At 34.6% G+C, this 16,234-nt stretch overlaps 1 protein-coding gene across 1 annotated transcript in view; it reads right to left on the bottom strand.

Annotated features, from left to right (window-relative positions):
- stai (stathmin) overlaps positions 1 to 10,063 on the bottom strand; it is a 62,154-nt gene extending 52,091 nt beyond the window's left edge. The window contains exon 1 of the mRNA XM_072521059.1: positions 9,887 to 10,063. Within this exon, the coding sequence (XP_072377160.1) occupies positions 9,887 to 9,962 (76 nt within the window). The 5' untranslated portion in view covers positions 9,963 to 10,063. The remainder of the gene's footprint in view (positions 1 to 9,886) is intronic.
- Positions 10,064 to 16,234: the final 6,171 nt, after the last annotated feature.

Genomic DNA, 16,234 nt, shown 5'->3' with positions numbered 1-16,234 from the left:
AACAAAAATACTGAGCCGAGACCAGACAAATATAACAATACAAAATCATACCATAGAAAATGTTGAACATTATGTATATCTAGGTCATGTTATCAAACTAGGAAAACCAAATCAAGATGCTGAAATTAAAAGAAGAACACAACTGACATGGGGTGCTTTCGGCAAATTAGCATATATCTTGAAAAACACCTCCATTCCTGTAAACTTAAAGAAAAAGGTGTATAACACATGCATACTACCAGTTTGTACTTACGGCTTGGAGACAGTAGCCCTTACCAAAAAATCTGCTAAAAAATTAGAAACAACGCAAAGAGCAATGGAACGAATCATGCTTGGAATATCACTAAGACACAAGATTAGAAACACCGAGATAAGACGTAGAACGAAGATGAGGGTTATTGTGGAAGAAATTGTAAAAATGAAATGGCGCTGGGCAGGTCACGTAGCCCGATATAATGACAACAGGTGGACACGGAGAATTCTAGAATGGAGACCAAGGACGACAACAAGAAGCATGGGAAGACCTCAAAAAAGATGGGTAGATGACATAAGAACAGTGGCAGGCAAACAGTGGATTAGATTGGCGCAAGATAGAGAAAGATGGAAGCAATTGAAAGAAATTGGGGGAACATTCAGGAGTGGATGGAAAATGGTTGACAAAGAAGAGATGCTTTTGGTATGTCTCAGTTCTAAGTCTAAGTTGTAGTATCATACAAATCACGTCCGGATCCGATGATTTATATGATCGGCTTATCGTCTGCCATAAAAACTGTGTCATCATCCAGTTTCAAATCTATCTGTAGTATTAATAATATAGAGTACTTGCGACAGGGAACTGGAGAAAAGCACGAAATATAAAGCAAAAAAGTAAGATAATAAAGAAAAAAAAAAAATAATAAAATGTCGTTTATATGACTTTTGCTTATCTCTCGTATACTGCCGGATTCTTTGCGTAAGGTAACAATCTTTATCCTAAGTTTTATGTTAATTCATATTGTCTTGCAAAAAGTAATATTAAAAACGTCTTAACCAGACAAAAAAAAATCAATTCGTCATAAATGAATAAATATCTTTTCAGACAGAAAATAAAACTAGTCTTCATTTCGTATTTGGAGTTGTGACCTTAATGGTCTTCATACTGGTTCTAGAAACTAGAATGTATGCAGTATGGTACAACGACATTCAATCCTATACCGTTTTAAGAATCGCCCAACCGGAATCAGGTATAAGGATATAGTTTAATAAAGAATGTGATTTAACAAATTCTTAATAGAATCACGAGTTCAGAGTATCTCAATAACATCTTTAAATTTCAGTTAAAAATTTTATATTGAAGCGACACGTTCAAAAATCGGCTAAGTACTTAGTGTCTTCATTTTTTTGTCAAAATCAACAAGATAAATATATTGATATGAAAACTTCAGAGGATCTTTCATAGAAATTTATACAATCTCATAAAATAAAGCTATGTAGAACGTTAACATGGTAAACTAAGATGATTGCTGATGTGTTTTTTTAACAAAACAGCCGTTAAATATGTTTCAGCGGTATTCTTTATTCGGTTTGGAATGGTTCTTCCCATTTCAGTGGTTTTCTGTTCGTTACTTCTAGCACTGTTGCCGTTTTTAAACTTGATAGGAGGAGAATGAATAATTGGTCCCTTCATTCTTTTTGTTGCCTTCCATAATGAATAATTTGTGTTCTGATCAGCTGTTAAATTACTTAAAAATAAATCACTTGTAGAATTTTTTATATTCTGTATCTCAAACAAAAAATCCACTGAGATCTGAAGATGGAGACAGTAGAACAAATGATTTCCAAAAGGGCCAGCAGACATAAACAACGTCTATGTGAATATTGAGGCCATCCAACTCCTCGACAACACAGATATAGAATGAATGCCCAAGAGGACAAAACCCTTCGAGTTGATGAAGTGAAAAGTGATATATATAGAAACATTACTGAATAAAACTATAGTTCATAAAATGACAACTGTAATATTTTATGTTAGGTTGTGTGTTAGTTAGGTAACACAGTATCCTCATCTAGCTGGTATAATAAAAAACGTTCAGATCATCCTCTCACTTGGTTTAATTAGGTTGAAAAAGGGTTTGTGATTTCTTCAAAACACAATTTTTGGCTGGCCTGTGGCAGGCAATGTCCTTGCTTTCGAATCGAATAATATAAGTGACTAACAATGTAAACGTCTACATAAAAAGAAGAATATGGGATTTTCCGTAACTTTTTTGTGTGCAAATCGAAAAAAAGTCTCATACTGCAAAAATATCTGCTCAAACTGATTTATGCATGCATAACAATTTATACAATATATAAATGAAGTATAGTCTAGCTTTGGATAAGTATGGAAAACCCAAAAATATCTCTTTAAATCCTTGTTCAGAGTATATATTTTGTTTAATTCCACTTTGGTAATAAATTCTACATCGGATGTTCGTTATAAATTAGATTCCGCAAAAATTCCAGACGCTGAATCAACAGCTCCGATCGATTTCCCATTACACTCATTCCGCTCCTGGAGACAGGATGAGTCATCCCGTTTTCCCACAGCAGGGGGCACTTTCCCCAAAACTCACTTTCGCAGTTACATTTTACTCCATTCTCCTCTGCTTTGTAGAGACTGGTAACTGTAATCTCGGAGGCGAGGCCGGGGGTCGTATTGAAATAGCTCTGAATGTCAACCCAAACAAAGCTTCGTTTGTGCTGCGAAGACCTTTAAATAGGAATATTCCGAAACACCTGTTAATTCTATCATTTGTTCCTTTTGTCGTTTAATTTTAAGTGGAATGGGGCAAACTCTATTTAGAAATGGCCTTTGTGTCTGATTTAATTAATAAAATTGGTTATAAAATGTAAACATGTAAAGTGTAGGAAAAACTTACAAATCTTAAATACTTAATTCAAAACTAAAAGTTTGTAAACACCATAAAACACTGAATTTTCATATTCAATATCACAATAGGCGTTGAAAATTGCTCCTTTAAATTATTTCATCATCATCCAACCTCAAAAATGAAAATGAAGACGAATTTATTGATCAAGATGATTCAGAGACAGAAGACAATATTGACAATGAAAGTATCAACAGCGATTATCCCGAAATGGAACAAAAACCTGAAGAAGAGAATGGAAATCAGCAAGCTGTTGTAGAAAGTATCAGACAAGGTTGTTATTATTCCGGTAAAAATAGAATGAAATGGAGTAAAGAACCCAATTACCGAAATTCCAACAAGAGTAGAAAACTTAATTACACATTTACCGGGAGTCAAAAATCACGCAAAGCGAGCCAAGACACCAATTGGGTGCTTTCTGCTGTTTATTGATTGACAAATGATTGCTGATTTGGTTAAGCATAATAACCAACGAATTGCAGAAACATCTGAAAGTTAAAAGAACTCTCCATATTATGGGAATACATATTTGATAGACATCACGGCTGTGTTGGGGCTCCTTTAACTGCCTGGTGCATTCACAAATAACCATTTATATGAATTGTGGAACACTGACGAAACAGGAATGGACATTTTCCATTGCACAATGAGCCAACGTCGATTCGAATTTTTAGTTTCATGTCTAAAATTCGATAACAAACAAAACCGTGAAGAAGGAGTCAAGTTAGATAACCTAGCTTATATCAGAGCTTTCTTCGACAGGTTTGTGGAAACTTGCAAATCTGCATATTCTCATTCTGAATTTTTGACAATTGACGAGAAGCTTGAATAATTCAGGGGGAGATGTGCTTTCAGGCAATATATGCCAAATAAGCTCTTAATTAATTCTTAATATGGAGGTGTATGTGAGACAACAGCCGGAAGGTCCATTTTGAGTTAGCAATTCCCCGAAAGACATTGCAGAAAGATTGGTTGCTCCCTTGTCTGGGACCAAACGCAATATAACGTTTGATAACTGGTACACTAGTTGTGATCTCTTGGTGAACAGACTCATAATTTAATTGCAGTAAGTACTATCAGGAAAAATAAGCCTGATTTGCCCATAGAATTCCTGCAAGGGAAAGGAAGAGAAGTTTTTTTCCAGCATATTTGGATTTCAGAACGGATACACTATTCTTTCGTATGTAATGGCGGAGTTGACGTAGTAGACGAGCTATCTGCAACGTATAATGTAGCACATAACAGTCGTTGTTGGCCTTTGACAATTTTTTCCTCTCTAACAAACACTGCAGGAATCAATAGCCAGATCATTCATAGACAAAACAACGATAGTTCTAACATTTCTAGAAGGCTTTTCCTGAAGAAACTGGGTTTCCAATTGATCGAAGAACATCAAAGAAAAAGAATGAGTAACCCTAGATTATCTAGAGTGTTGAGAAGCAGTATCCGAGAGATTTTAGGTGAAAATTCCGAACAGCAACTGCAAAGAAGGGGAAACCTAATTAGCAGGGACGATGTTCAAAATGTCCCAGAAATAGAGATAGGAAAAATAGATAAGTGTATGAGGCATGTGAAGTTTTTTTGTGTGACATACTGCGAAAATTGCTCCAACTTTAATAAACGAAAATACAACCAAGTTTTAAGTCTGCAGCCGCATCTTACACCCAAATGCACAATTTGCAATAAATGTAGTCCAAGTACAAAAAGGTCAAAAATTCATATTTGGCAATTATCACGAATCAGATACAAAATATTGTAGCTGATTCTGGAAAAATATAAAGCCAAAGGGATAGAGGTAGAAAGCAAGCTTTTTGGATGAGAACCATTTAAGATTGGACCGAAATACGAAACGCAAAACAACTATTTCATATAAGAGAAAACCTTGATCGCCAACGTTGGATAATTCTGATATGGCACAAAAAGCAAAGGCAAATAAAACTCAAGAATTGTATATGACAAAACTAATGAAAAAAACAGAACTATTGAAAAAATTTGACGTTACTTATCTAAAGAAGAAAACAAAAAAAAGGAAAAAAAGAAAGCAAGAAGTAATGTAGCTAATATTCCCAAAAGATAAAAAACGACAATAACGAGTTACTTAAAAAACTGCTAAATTTGAGTATATAAAATTAACAAAAGATCATAAATGGTTATCATCAAAGATAAAAGGGTTGTCTTTAATAAAGCTGGGAGTATTTCTTATAGAAGTAATGTGGAACTAGGAAAGAAAGCGATAATATTAACCAACTTGCGAGAGGCATAAGATTTGTATTACGTGAGAGTGGCCGATCATCTCAGCAGGACATGTAATTCTTAAGAGTTTTGGTTCTTAGTGAGACTTTTTAAAATCTAAAATACTAGAGGCATGCCTCAATCTCCTTATAGACTTTTCTTCTAAATTTTTAAGTCGCCTAAGTCTTAAGTCGCGGTTGGAGGCACAAATAAATTATTGGTTGATTTTAACGGAATATTTAGTCAGGCATCAGTTCAAGATTCTTTCCAGGACGCGATCATTTTTCTTCTATAAAAAAAGGTTGGCACAATGATGTAATGAACTACAGGGATATAAATTACCTGACCGATGGAGTCAAATTTTTGTCGTCGTTGTTACAATTTAGAATTAAAAAGTGAAAAAAACCAGGGATTTTACTGGAATACCAGGCATATATAGAAACGCATATTTTATCAACTGCTCAACTGCTCATTTTATAATTAAAATAAGAAGAGCAAGAGATTATAAGAGAACATAAAATGCTTTGTTTGTGCTAATTCCTTTTTATAAGTTCATGGTCTGCAGTTTGGGGAGGATAGTACATCGCGGATGTTTGACTATGGGATGGGGGTTAGGCCATGCTTTTCTAGGAATGGGTGTTCATTTAAATGAGTTAATAATAAGGGCTTTATGCTGATGATTTGATAGTGTTAGAAAATAGTTCAGAAGTATTAACAAATATAATTCATAAATTAGGTAACTATTATAGTATGGAATTTAAAGATCAACAGGAAACATTTTTGTTTTTAGACAATGGGGTGGAAATATTAAAGAATAGATTAGAATAAACGGAGAAGTGGTGGAAGTCGTTAAGAAATATTGCTATTTGGGAGTGAAATTAACACCTTAGCTATCTTTTAGTGCCCATTTTAAGGACAAACGACGAACTGCAAAAGTAATTATAACTTTACTTTGAAACAGGTTAGGAGTTACTGCATGAATATCTTTAGGTACTGCTCAAATCCAATATTAGGCTTAGAAACTAATACAGAGTAAATATATCTATTAACGATAAAATTTCATAAAAATTGCGTAAGAGAGTGCTAGGATATGAAGAAGAATAACTGGCAAAATTTCTCCTCCAGCAAAGTGCTAATTGTGGTTGGAGAAAAGAATGGGAAAACTTGGGGCAGAGATGGGGAATGGCATTTAACACAAAAAAGAATGATGGGAAGTTTTGGATAGATAAGCTAGAACAATTGATAGAAGCGATACGTACCGCTGTGATAAAGTAAGGAGCATTGGAGAAGGCAGCCGAATCAAGATTCTGCAAGCACTATTGGGATTTGAAACGGGTTATACATGTGATGAAATATGTTTTAATGATATAAGGTGAAGGCAATATATGAAGCAGTGTGGAGTGTGGAAAAGACGATACAACTTCGAACTTTATAGAATATACCAGGAACCTGATATCGTAAAACATTAAGATAGGACGTCTGAGGTCAACAAAAAAATCCAAAAAAAAAACAAAATCCAACAGAAAATATACGAAATCTTTGATAAATTAGATCCTAACACCTACGAAATACACCAACAATGGAAGATATTAAAAGAACCGATAAGAAAGAGAAACAACTGGATGACCGACGAAATACTCGTCAGGATGGACCAAAAAAGACAAGCCGAGAACAAAGACGGTCACAATTACAAAATCATTAACAATGAAATCAGAAAAATTATAATAGAGGCAAAACAAAGTTACTATGAGAAAAAATGTAAAGAGATAGAAGATCTTCAGAACAAATACGGCCTATTCAACCTATATAAAAAGATTAAAGAAATGGCAGGGCTGCAAAAAAGAAACCACAACATAACTCTTTTAAATAAAAATGGAAAAACTATAATAAAGACTGACGAAAAGCTAAAACGATGGAAATAATATACGGAAGAGCTCTTCGATGACGAAAGAGGACACCTACAAGACATATCTTTCGAGGACAGAGAAACAAATATAGAAATTACAAAGAAAGAAATATTGTATGCACTAAAGAATACCAGAAACGAAAAACGCCTGGGGCCAGATCAACTGCCTATTGATATCCTTAAAATAATAGAAAACGAGTACATGGATGTCCTCTTAAAGCTCTTTAATGAAAATTATCAGTAGGTTGACATACCCAATGAATGGTTGACCCCAACGTTTATTTGTCTCCCAAAAAAAAACATGCTAGAGAATACATCGACCACCGCACCATAAGCCTGATGTCCCACACACTTAAAATGTTTTTGAAGATCATCCATAAACGCATTTACCAAATACTTGATATGGATATTGAAGAAACCAAATTTGGATTCCGTAGAGACGTAAGTACCCGTGAAGCTCTCTTTGCATTCAACGTATTAATCCAGAGATGCTTGGATGTGAACCAAGATATGTACGCCTGTTTCATAGATTACAACAAGGCTTTCGACAAAGTCCGCCACAAATAGCGAATGGACGTCCTCAAAGCAAAACAATTACAATACAATGACCTTCGAATTATAACAAATCTATATTATAAACAGCATACGGATTAATGAACACACATCAGAAAAGTTCGAAATTAAAAGAGGAGTGTGACAGGGGTGTGTATTGTCACCACTACTATTCAATGTATACTCTGTAGAAATTATGAAAAGAGCTCTTGAGGGAGAAACAGCAGGAATAAAGGTCAATGGAATACCAATTAACAATATTAGATATACGGACGATAATATCATAATAGCAGACAACCTCCAAGATCTCCAAAAGCTAATGAACAAAAGAGTTGAGTATGGATAAGAATATGGATTATCAATAAACATCAAGAAAACTAAACTTATGAGGGTATCAAAAACCCAAACTAATGATGAAAGCCTCACAATTAATGGTAAAGTTTTAGAACAGGTTGAAAACTACAATTATCTTGGTACAATAATTAATCACACAAACGATTACTCCAAAGAAATCAAAGTTCGAATAGAGAAAGCACGAACAAACTTCAATAAAATGAGAAAGGTACTTTGTGCAAGAGAACTGAAATTAGACTTGAGAGTTAGGCTGGCAAGGCGGGTTAGGCATAATTTCTCGACTCTGCTTTACGGGATAGAAGCATGGACACTTAACGCGTCGACTACTAAAAAGTTGGAAGCATTTGAACTGTGGGTGTATAGAAGAATCCTGAAGATATCATGGACCGAGCATGTAACAAGCAACGAAGTCATGAGAAGAATCAACAAAAGAATGGAAGTATTGGAAACCATCAAGACGCGAAAGCTACAATACCTGGGGCATATTATGCGTAATGAAAGATACAACACACTTCAATTAATTATACAAGGGAAAATCCAGGGCAAAAGAAGTGCACGAAGGAGAAGAGTCTTATGGTTGCGTAACTTGAGGGAATGGTACGGATGCACATCAATCGAACTATTCAGAGCGGCAGCATCTAAAATCAGAATAGCCATGATGATTGCCAACCTCCGTCGTGGAGATGGCACGTAAAGAAGAAGATCTTATGCGTATCTAATGATCAACGTGGTAGGAGTGATGGTAGGAATCTGTATGCTTTGTCTAAGAAGAGGCAGGTAAAACATATGTTGCATTTTATGAGGTGATGTTAGATATTACGGGAGTTCAGATTGAAGTGGTTCAGAAATGAAAGATTCTGGGAAGGGAAGAATTATTAGAATCCTTGAGAGGCTTGGGTCGGAAGAAACTATTAGCTTCATGGCATGCTAATATGTACGTATTAATATAATTTATAATGATTGATGGTTGAATTGCTATTTATCTTCATTAATTCTTCATTATTATTTAATACTATTCCGTTTATTGAATATGAAAAGCAAAATAGACAAAAAAAGGGAAGACCTAAAAAGACTTAGGATAATGCAATTGGAAAGATATTGAGACAGAAGAACAAAAGATGGCATAAAAAATAAATAGCGAAAAACAGGAAGTACTCCACAATTTTACGTAGAAGTATTACGTAGAAATAATTTATCCCCCTAAAATATAATAACGTATATATATATATATATATATATATATATATATATATATATATATATATATATATATATATATATATATATATTAGATATATATATTAGATATATACAACAAATTTCGACAAAAGAAAAAATAAATTGACGAGATATCCCATAGATAAAAGAATTTGAAGGCCACAAATTGAAAAATTTCATTAATTACCACCTATTGCTATGTGTGCGGACAGACTACATTTCAGCAAGGTCTGACCAGTCCGTCAGAGTCTGTCAACTGTCAAGGGTAACACGACATGCCGGTAGGAACATGCAATATTGATGAATTCGGCATATTGAGTCTGGAAAAACCTACCAATATCAATTTGTACCCCATAAAAGCAGGATACCAATGATATAATAAATCCTGCGAAAAAAATAGTTTTTTTATAGTTTATAGATTAAATTTAATAAACTGCGAATCTATAAAAGATCTTATATAGGTTTGAATGAATTTAAGCAGTTATTTTTAACGTAAATATATAATTAAAGTTAATAAATGTGGTAATTTAATTTTTTGCGTATGTCAAAAATTTCCATGACAGTAAATTTTATATATAGCAAAAGAGGTGATGATTGCGGTGATAGCTTGAGAGAAGTCGTTCGTCCACACCTATTCCAATCTATCAGTTCTAATCACCGCATAAAAGTTCCAATACGTTAAAAAAGAATCGATACTTAAGGTCTAAGGACTTACCGGCTGAAGCTAACGGTGCCCGACATGTGTGACAAAAGCATTGCATAACGGATTCTCTTACTAGCCCGATGAGCATTTTGACGGTTTTTTGTTATTAATTCGTTCACAACCACTGATACCGCTCCTGATGAGGGTTTTGATGTGTTTGCCGAAAATTGCGTTACTTCCGTAATAAACTGACCGCCTTTTCCGTTGATACTGACGGAAAGGGGAGAACCAAGGAACCAGGAATAGAGAATGGAGGGCGGTGTTGTCGCGTCGAGGTGGAAAACGCCGTGGATAGCCAGGGGTGGATGGCTAAAACGGCTGGAATTTCCCAAGAGAAATGACACACGACTAAAAATACGAAATTTTGTAATATAATTTAAAAAACTGATGCTTAACCCTTAAAATTTTTATTCGGAAGGTATGATTCTAATAATTCTGTGTATTTACTTGACAAAATTAAGCCTAATAACATGCCAATACAGGGTAAAAATCTAAAAATTTCCCGTCGTTAATGTTTTCATTCTCGAAAATAATATGAACAATCAGAAAGACAAATTTTGTTTTCAATGAGAAAACTTGCAGTAAATATTTTTAGTTCTGAAGGTTCAAACCCTAGCCTAGTCTTGTTACCCTTACATTTTTCAAAAGGGGAGTCAAATAACACATGATTTTAAAGGGAGATAGACATATATGTCTCCAATGGTAGCTTAATTAGATATTTTTCTTCAACAGTTTCATTTTTGCACTGAAATTAGTTTTTGAAAAAGTATTATGCAAATGGTTAATGATTAGGCGATTTGTTGCCATCTTTCCACCCTTTAAATAACTTCTTCTTACAGTGCCTATATGTTATTAGCATAGCTATCCTAACTTTACTTGCAGCTATTCAGCATAGTCCGGTTGTAGACATATTGAACCACTTCCTTAGGTTATGAAGCCTAAGGAAGATATTCTTCTTCTCTCTGTCCTCTCTTTCCAAATACCTTGCCCTGAAAAATGAGTTGCAATAAGCTATATCTGTGTTTATTTCTCATAACATAGTCAAGATATCCTAATTTGCTCTCTTTGAATGTGTTAGTGATCTCGCATTCCTTGCCCATTCTACGTAGGACCTCAATATTAGTCATACGATCCCTCCATGAAATTCGTAAGATGCGCCTGTAACACCACATCTCGAAGGCCTCGAGCTTTCCTAAAGAAGCCTCAGAGAGCGTTCATGTCTCTACTAAGTATAATAATGTAGAAAATACATAGAATCTGATCTTTCGTCCACCTTGCCTTTTCGCTATCATTCGCCTATTCTCTCTGCCACTCCCCTATCGTTGTTTCTCTCTCATTCATATCTATATTTCCATACATCCTCCTCGCATAGACCCTCGCTCGCTCTTTGCACAACAAAACTATCGGTATCACCGCTTCAATGACATATAGAGCCTCATTTGAAGCGCAAAGCATTACTGAAGTGGAACTAGGCAGGATATGTGGCCAGAATAAATGACGGGTGATGGACCCAAAAAATTACACTGTGGAGACCTCGAGCTGACAAATAAAGCAAAGGTAGACCACCCACACGATGGACAGACGACTTCAAAAGAATCGCAGGAAGCTCAAGACCGACAGAACTGAAAGAAATTAGGGAAGGCCTATGTTCAACTTTGGACGCAGAAGGCTGGATAATGATAAGGAATGTATGATATACTTTATACATTTTAAAGCTGATGAAGATTCCATTTATAAAGTGTGATTCGGAAATATTAAATGTCAAATTTTTCAATATATAGGATAGCTTAAAATTCTTTTTTGTACTGCAATAGTCGATTTGCCGCCCATTGTGTTATTCAAAGATTATTTAATGGGAAACTTTTTAGTGACACCACCTTCTTTACTATATTAGATATAATCTAGCAACTTGCTCATCCATTTTAGTTAATGTCTTCAGTATTTGCTTTCTCAAGAATGGAAATCAAGCATCCTAATACCTCTCTTCAAAAATGGAGACAAATAGGACCAGGAAAATTACAGTCAAATTAATTTAATTAACACAACACCAAAACTAACAACCAAAGTGATAAATAAACTAAATAAAATTATAATACTAGCAGAATAATAACAAAGTCGAAAAGGTCATGAGCTCATATATTTATGAGGCTAGAGAAATCATTAGAATACAACACACCAGCATATCTATGTTTTGTGGACCTTAAGAAGGTATTTGACCGGGTCAAATTAAAAGACGTTATCCACTTATTCTACGCAAGAGAGATACCTTTAGGAATAATCAAAACGATCAAAAATATTTACCAAAACAATACAATAAAAGAATAACTAATTGACCCTATTGAAGCTGGCAATGAGATAAGACAGGGAGAGTCCCTAAGTCCTCTATTGTTCAACCTTATTATGGATGGAATTATAAAAAAGTAAGAACTAAAAAAGGATACTAAATGGGAGAAGAGGGACCTAAAATAGTCTGCTATGCAGTATGCAGACGACCCAATACTACTCTCTCAAAGTGAAGATGATTTACAACCTAAGCTGCACCAATTTAATATAACCGCTAGAAAATTTAACACGTTAATTTCCCCAAAAAAGACAAAATTCATGGTTACAACAGCAAATTTACTAAGATATTAATTGGAACTCTATTATCTCAGATAATAGAACAAATGATGGAGTTTAAATATCTAGGCATCACATTATCTAGCTACGGAAAGCTCGAAACAGAAGTGGAAGATCAAGTAAATTCAGAAGAGCGTCAGGTTGCCTGAATGAAACAATATGGAGAAATAAAAATATCGGGAAAGAAATAAAGGGCAGAATTTACAAAACAGTCATCAGATTAATAATGACACAAGCGGCAGAAACACGACCTGACACAGAATATACAAAAAGGATGTTAGAAACAGCAGAAATGAAAACACTTAGAAATTGATGGTAAAACACTATAGGAGAGAGCTAGAAGTACAGATATACGACGTAGATGCAAGGTGGAGAACATCAAAAACTGGGTAAGAAATCGAAGAGTAGAATGGAACGATCATATAAGCCGAATGACAACAAATAGAGTAGTAAAGACGGCAAGAGATGGTTCCCCAATAGAAAAACGATCAGTACGAAGACCACGTAAACGATGGAACGACAACTTACTGGAAGCACATTGAAAAACAGACATGTCTACATAAAATGAAGAAGAAGAAAAAGAAGAAATATTTGTTTACTAAAGTTTTTTCAATTTACGTGCTTGGAATGATAAAGATCATTAACTACATTATGAGTAACAACAAAACCAAAAGAGTAAATTATCATCCGCAGTATTTTTCGGGTATTTGAATGTCTTACTCATTTTTTGCAAATATAATTGTTCAATATTCTACATATCCCTTACAAACTTATCCAGTTTGATCAGCTTTAGACTTTTAAAAGCAAATACTTAAAATCCTGTACTGACCACAATCAAATACATTCTTGTGAAAATCGTCAGATGTTCGTAATTTCGGGATAATAAGGCAACAGCGTCGGACGCCCGAGACGGCTCGAGACGCGATGACGCGTCCTGCGGTCGATATGTCGGGCGTAGCCGACGGACAGAACGACGCCAATGTCTTCGACTGACTCGATTTTATTCCATGCGATGCCTGTTCTCAGACGTAAGGTGACGACAACATCGACGACGGCAATTCCAGGGTGTCATTAACGAATAAACGTCCCGTAGTGGAGCGCCCTTCCTGCGTCTTGCCCTACTGCAGGATTATAGCTGATTCGGGTACATAACCGATCCGCTATTTCGTCGATAGATAAATTTTATGTCGCTGGCTAGACTGAGATCCGCAAAATAAATACATAACTGCGATATGGCAGTAAATGTTTACGTAATTAGATATTTTATATCCGGCATGAGAAGAATTTATCAAAAATATATATCTAAAGACCATTTAACTCTTCTTCTTCTTCTTCTTAGAGTGCCGTCTCTCTAAGAAAGTTGGCAATTATAATGGCTATTTTTATTTTTAAACTAGCTACTCTAAACAAATCAATCCATTTGCGTTGATAGCAATCACGTAAATTCCTCAACCAAGAATTCTGTCTTCGGCAAACCGATTTTCTTCCTTGAATCTTTCTCTGTATTATGAGTCTCAAAATTTCATATTTTGGTCCCCCCATCACGTGGCCTGGGTATTTAAGTTTTCTTGTTTGTATAGTGGTGATTAGTTTTGTTTCTGTACTAACCTTCTCCAGTACTTTTTCTTCGAGTTCCAAAACCTCGATTCTTTTTAAATTGCATTTTTTATGTCCAAGTCTCAGCTCCATATGGACCCTGTTCTGCAACAATGGTGTAAGCCACCGGCATGTTGTTCTGAGATAATTAGCTTTTTGTATTTCGTTATCATAGAAAATTCCCTTGCTGAGATTTTTTTCTTTAAATATGTTTTAGTCTTTTACAATAATACATATAAACGGAAAATATCGAAATAAAACAATAACCTTTAATTTTTGGTATAAAAAAACAATAAACACTGGGTTACATGATTGTTGCAAAATTGAGTAAGTGATCATAGTTAATTGTGTCAAAATAGTTTATAATACAATTTGATACAAAAGATAATCAGAAAGCATTTTTATTGAGAAAAAGTAGATACAGTTATTTTTATTATTCATATACAACGTCAAATTGCTCTTCATCAATAGTAAAATCTGGCATCTGTCCATGTCCTTCTACATCGTCTATGAAATTTTCACTTCCGACTTTATCTAAGAAATTATAAAAGACTTTTGCATCTGTAGGTACCAAATCCAAGATGTCTTTCAGGTCTTTTATTTTTTCAGCAGAAAGCTGTCTACCATTTGGCCACAGTGGAGGCAGTTCTATTTTTCCAAGTAAAGGTTTTCTGCCCTTTCCTGCATTTTCGATGTTAACTTGCGATGTTAATTTGTTTAACTGATGAAAATGCTGTAGGTCTAATGCTGTTTGGTCTAGTGAGGTTACGGTAAAGGGCTTTTCGGTACAATGAGTTTGGTTTACTGCTTTCAGTCTAATGATTTCGGTCTAATTGTCGTTTATTGCATAAAAACGCATGTATTGTATAACGCAATTAACTTAATTTGTCTTAGTTTTTCCCCCAATGTATAATGCAGCAATAAGCAACAACGGCGTAACCCACTACATTTTATAGCACCAGGGTATCAACCGCTAAGTTTATTTGTGTAAATAGTAAACTACAGCATATTATAAAACAAATGATTACTGAGATCTATAGCCAATTTGTACTAATAAAATAATTGATTCATGTTCTGTTTTGAAAAAGAATTATTGTAGTTTATGTTGATACATATACCCATTGAATATTTTTCAACAACAATGTAAACCGCACTGTGGATTACCTGGTTGTTGTAGATTTATGCATTATCACTAGTTTGACGAATGTGGATTAGAACTTTGGTTAATAGATGTCGCTAAAGTACCAGATACGGCTTCTACCATTTTTGCTTTTTGTCAAACCACTCGTAATAAACTTGTTGGCATGTATTTTACATTTGTAAACAAATTATGGGTTACACCATTGTTGCAGAACAGGGTCCATATATGAATATTTAAAATATGTAACATCGAATGGTACGTAGTCTAATTTCAAAATTAAGATTTCTGTACGTTAGGAGTGGCTTCATTCGTATAAATGCTAACCTGGCAATCTCTATTCGCCTGTTTATTTCTGCAGTATGATCATTGGTTTCATTGATCAAAGTTCCCAAGTACTGACATTTTTCTACGTGCCTTATCACATTTAACTCACAAAAGATTACATTTTAGATCCTATAGCACAATTTAAAAATGTAAGAATAAAGAGTATACGGATTTTAGGACTCACATTCGACAGTAAACTTACTTGGACATGTTATTTAAAAGATCTCAAAACTAAGTGCATGAGAAATCCTAACATATTAAAAGCTCTGTCCAATCATCATCGGGGTGTAGACGAAGACTCCTTGCTTCAGATTTATAGATGTCTTATTCGTTCTAAAATAGACTACTGCAGTTTCATTTATATGTTAGCTAGCCCATGAGATTTAAAACTTCTTAATTCTGTACACAACACCAACACTGCACTTCGAATATGCCTTGGAGCCTTCAGGTCGAGCCCTGCAGAGAGTTTATACAGAAAAGCTAATAAACTTCCCTCCTAGGATAACTCCTTTTAAAATATGTGTCTCGGATCTCAGCTAATACCGAAAATTAAGTCTATAAATTATTAAGTAATGACCTTTTAAACTCTCCTTCTCCTATTAAACTTCAAATTATGCCACAGTATCTCTCATCACATATAAATAATATCGATCTTTCAGCTACAACTCCAATATTAATAT

This window comes from Diabrotica undecimpunctata, chromosome 1 (genome assembly GCF_040954645.1).
Source record: "Diabrotica undecimpunctata isolate CICGRU chromosome 1, icDiaUnde3, whole genome shotgun sequence".
NCBI classification, from domain to species: domain Eukaryota; kingdom Metazoa; phylum Arthropoda; class Insecta; order Coleoptera; family Chrysomelidae; genus Diabrotica; species Diabrotica undecimpunctata.
The sequence above is the reverse complement of the archived record's forward strand: the minus strand, read 5'-3'. Positions and strand labels throughout refer to the sequence as shown.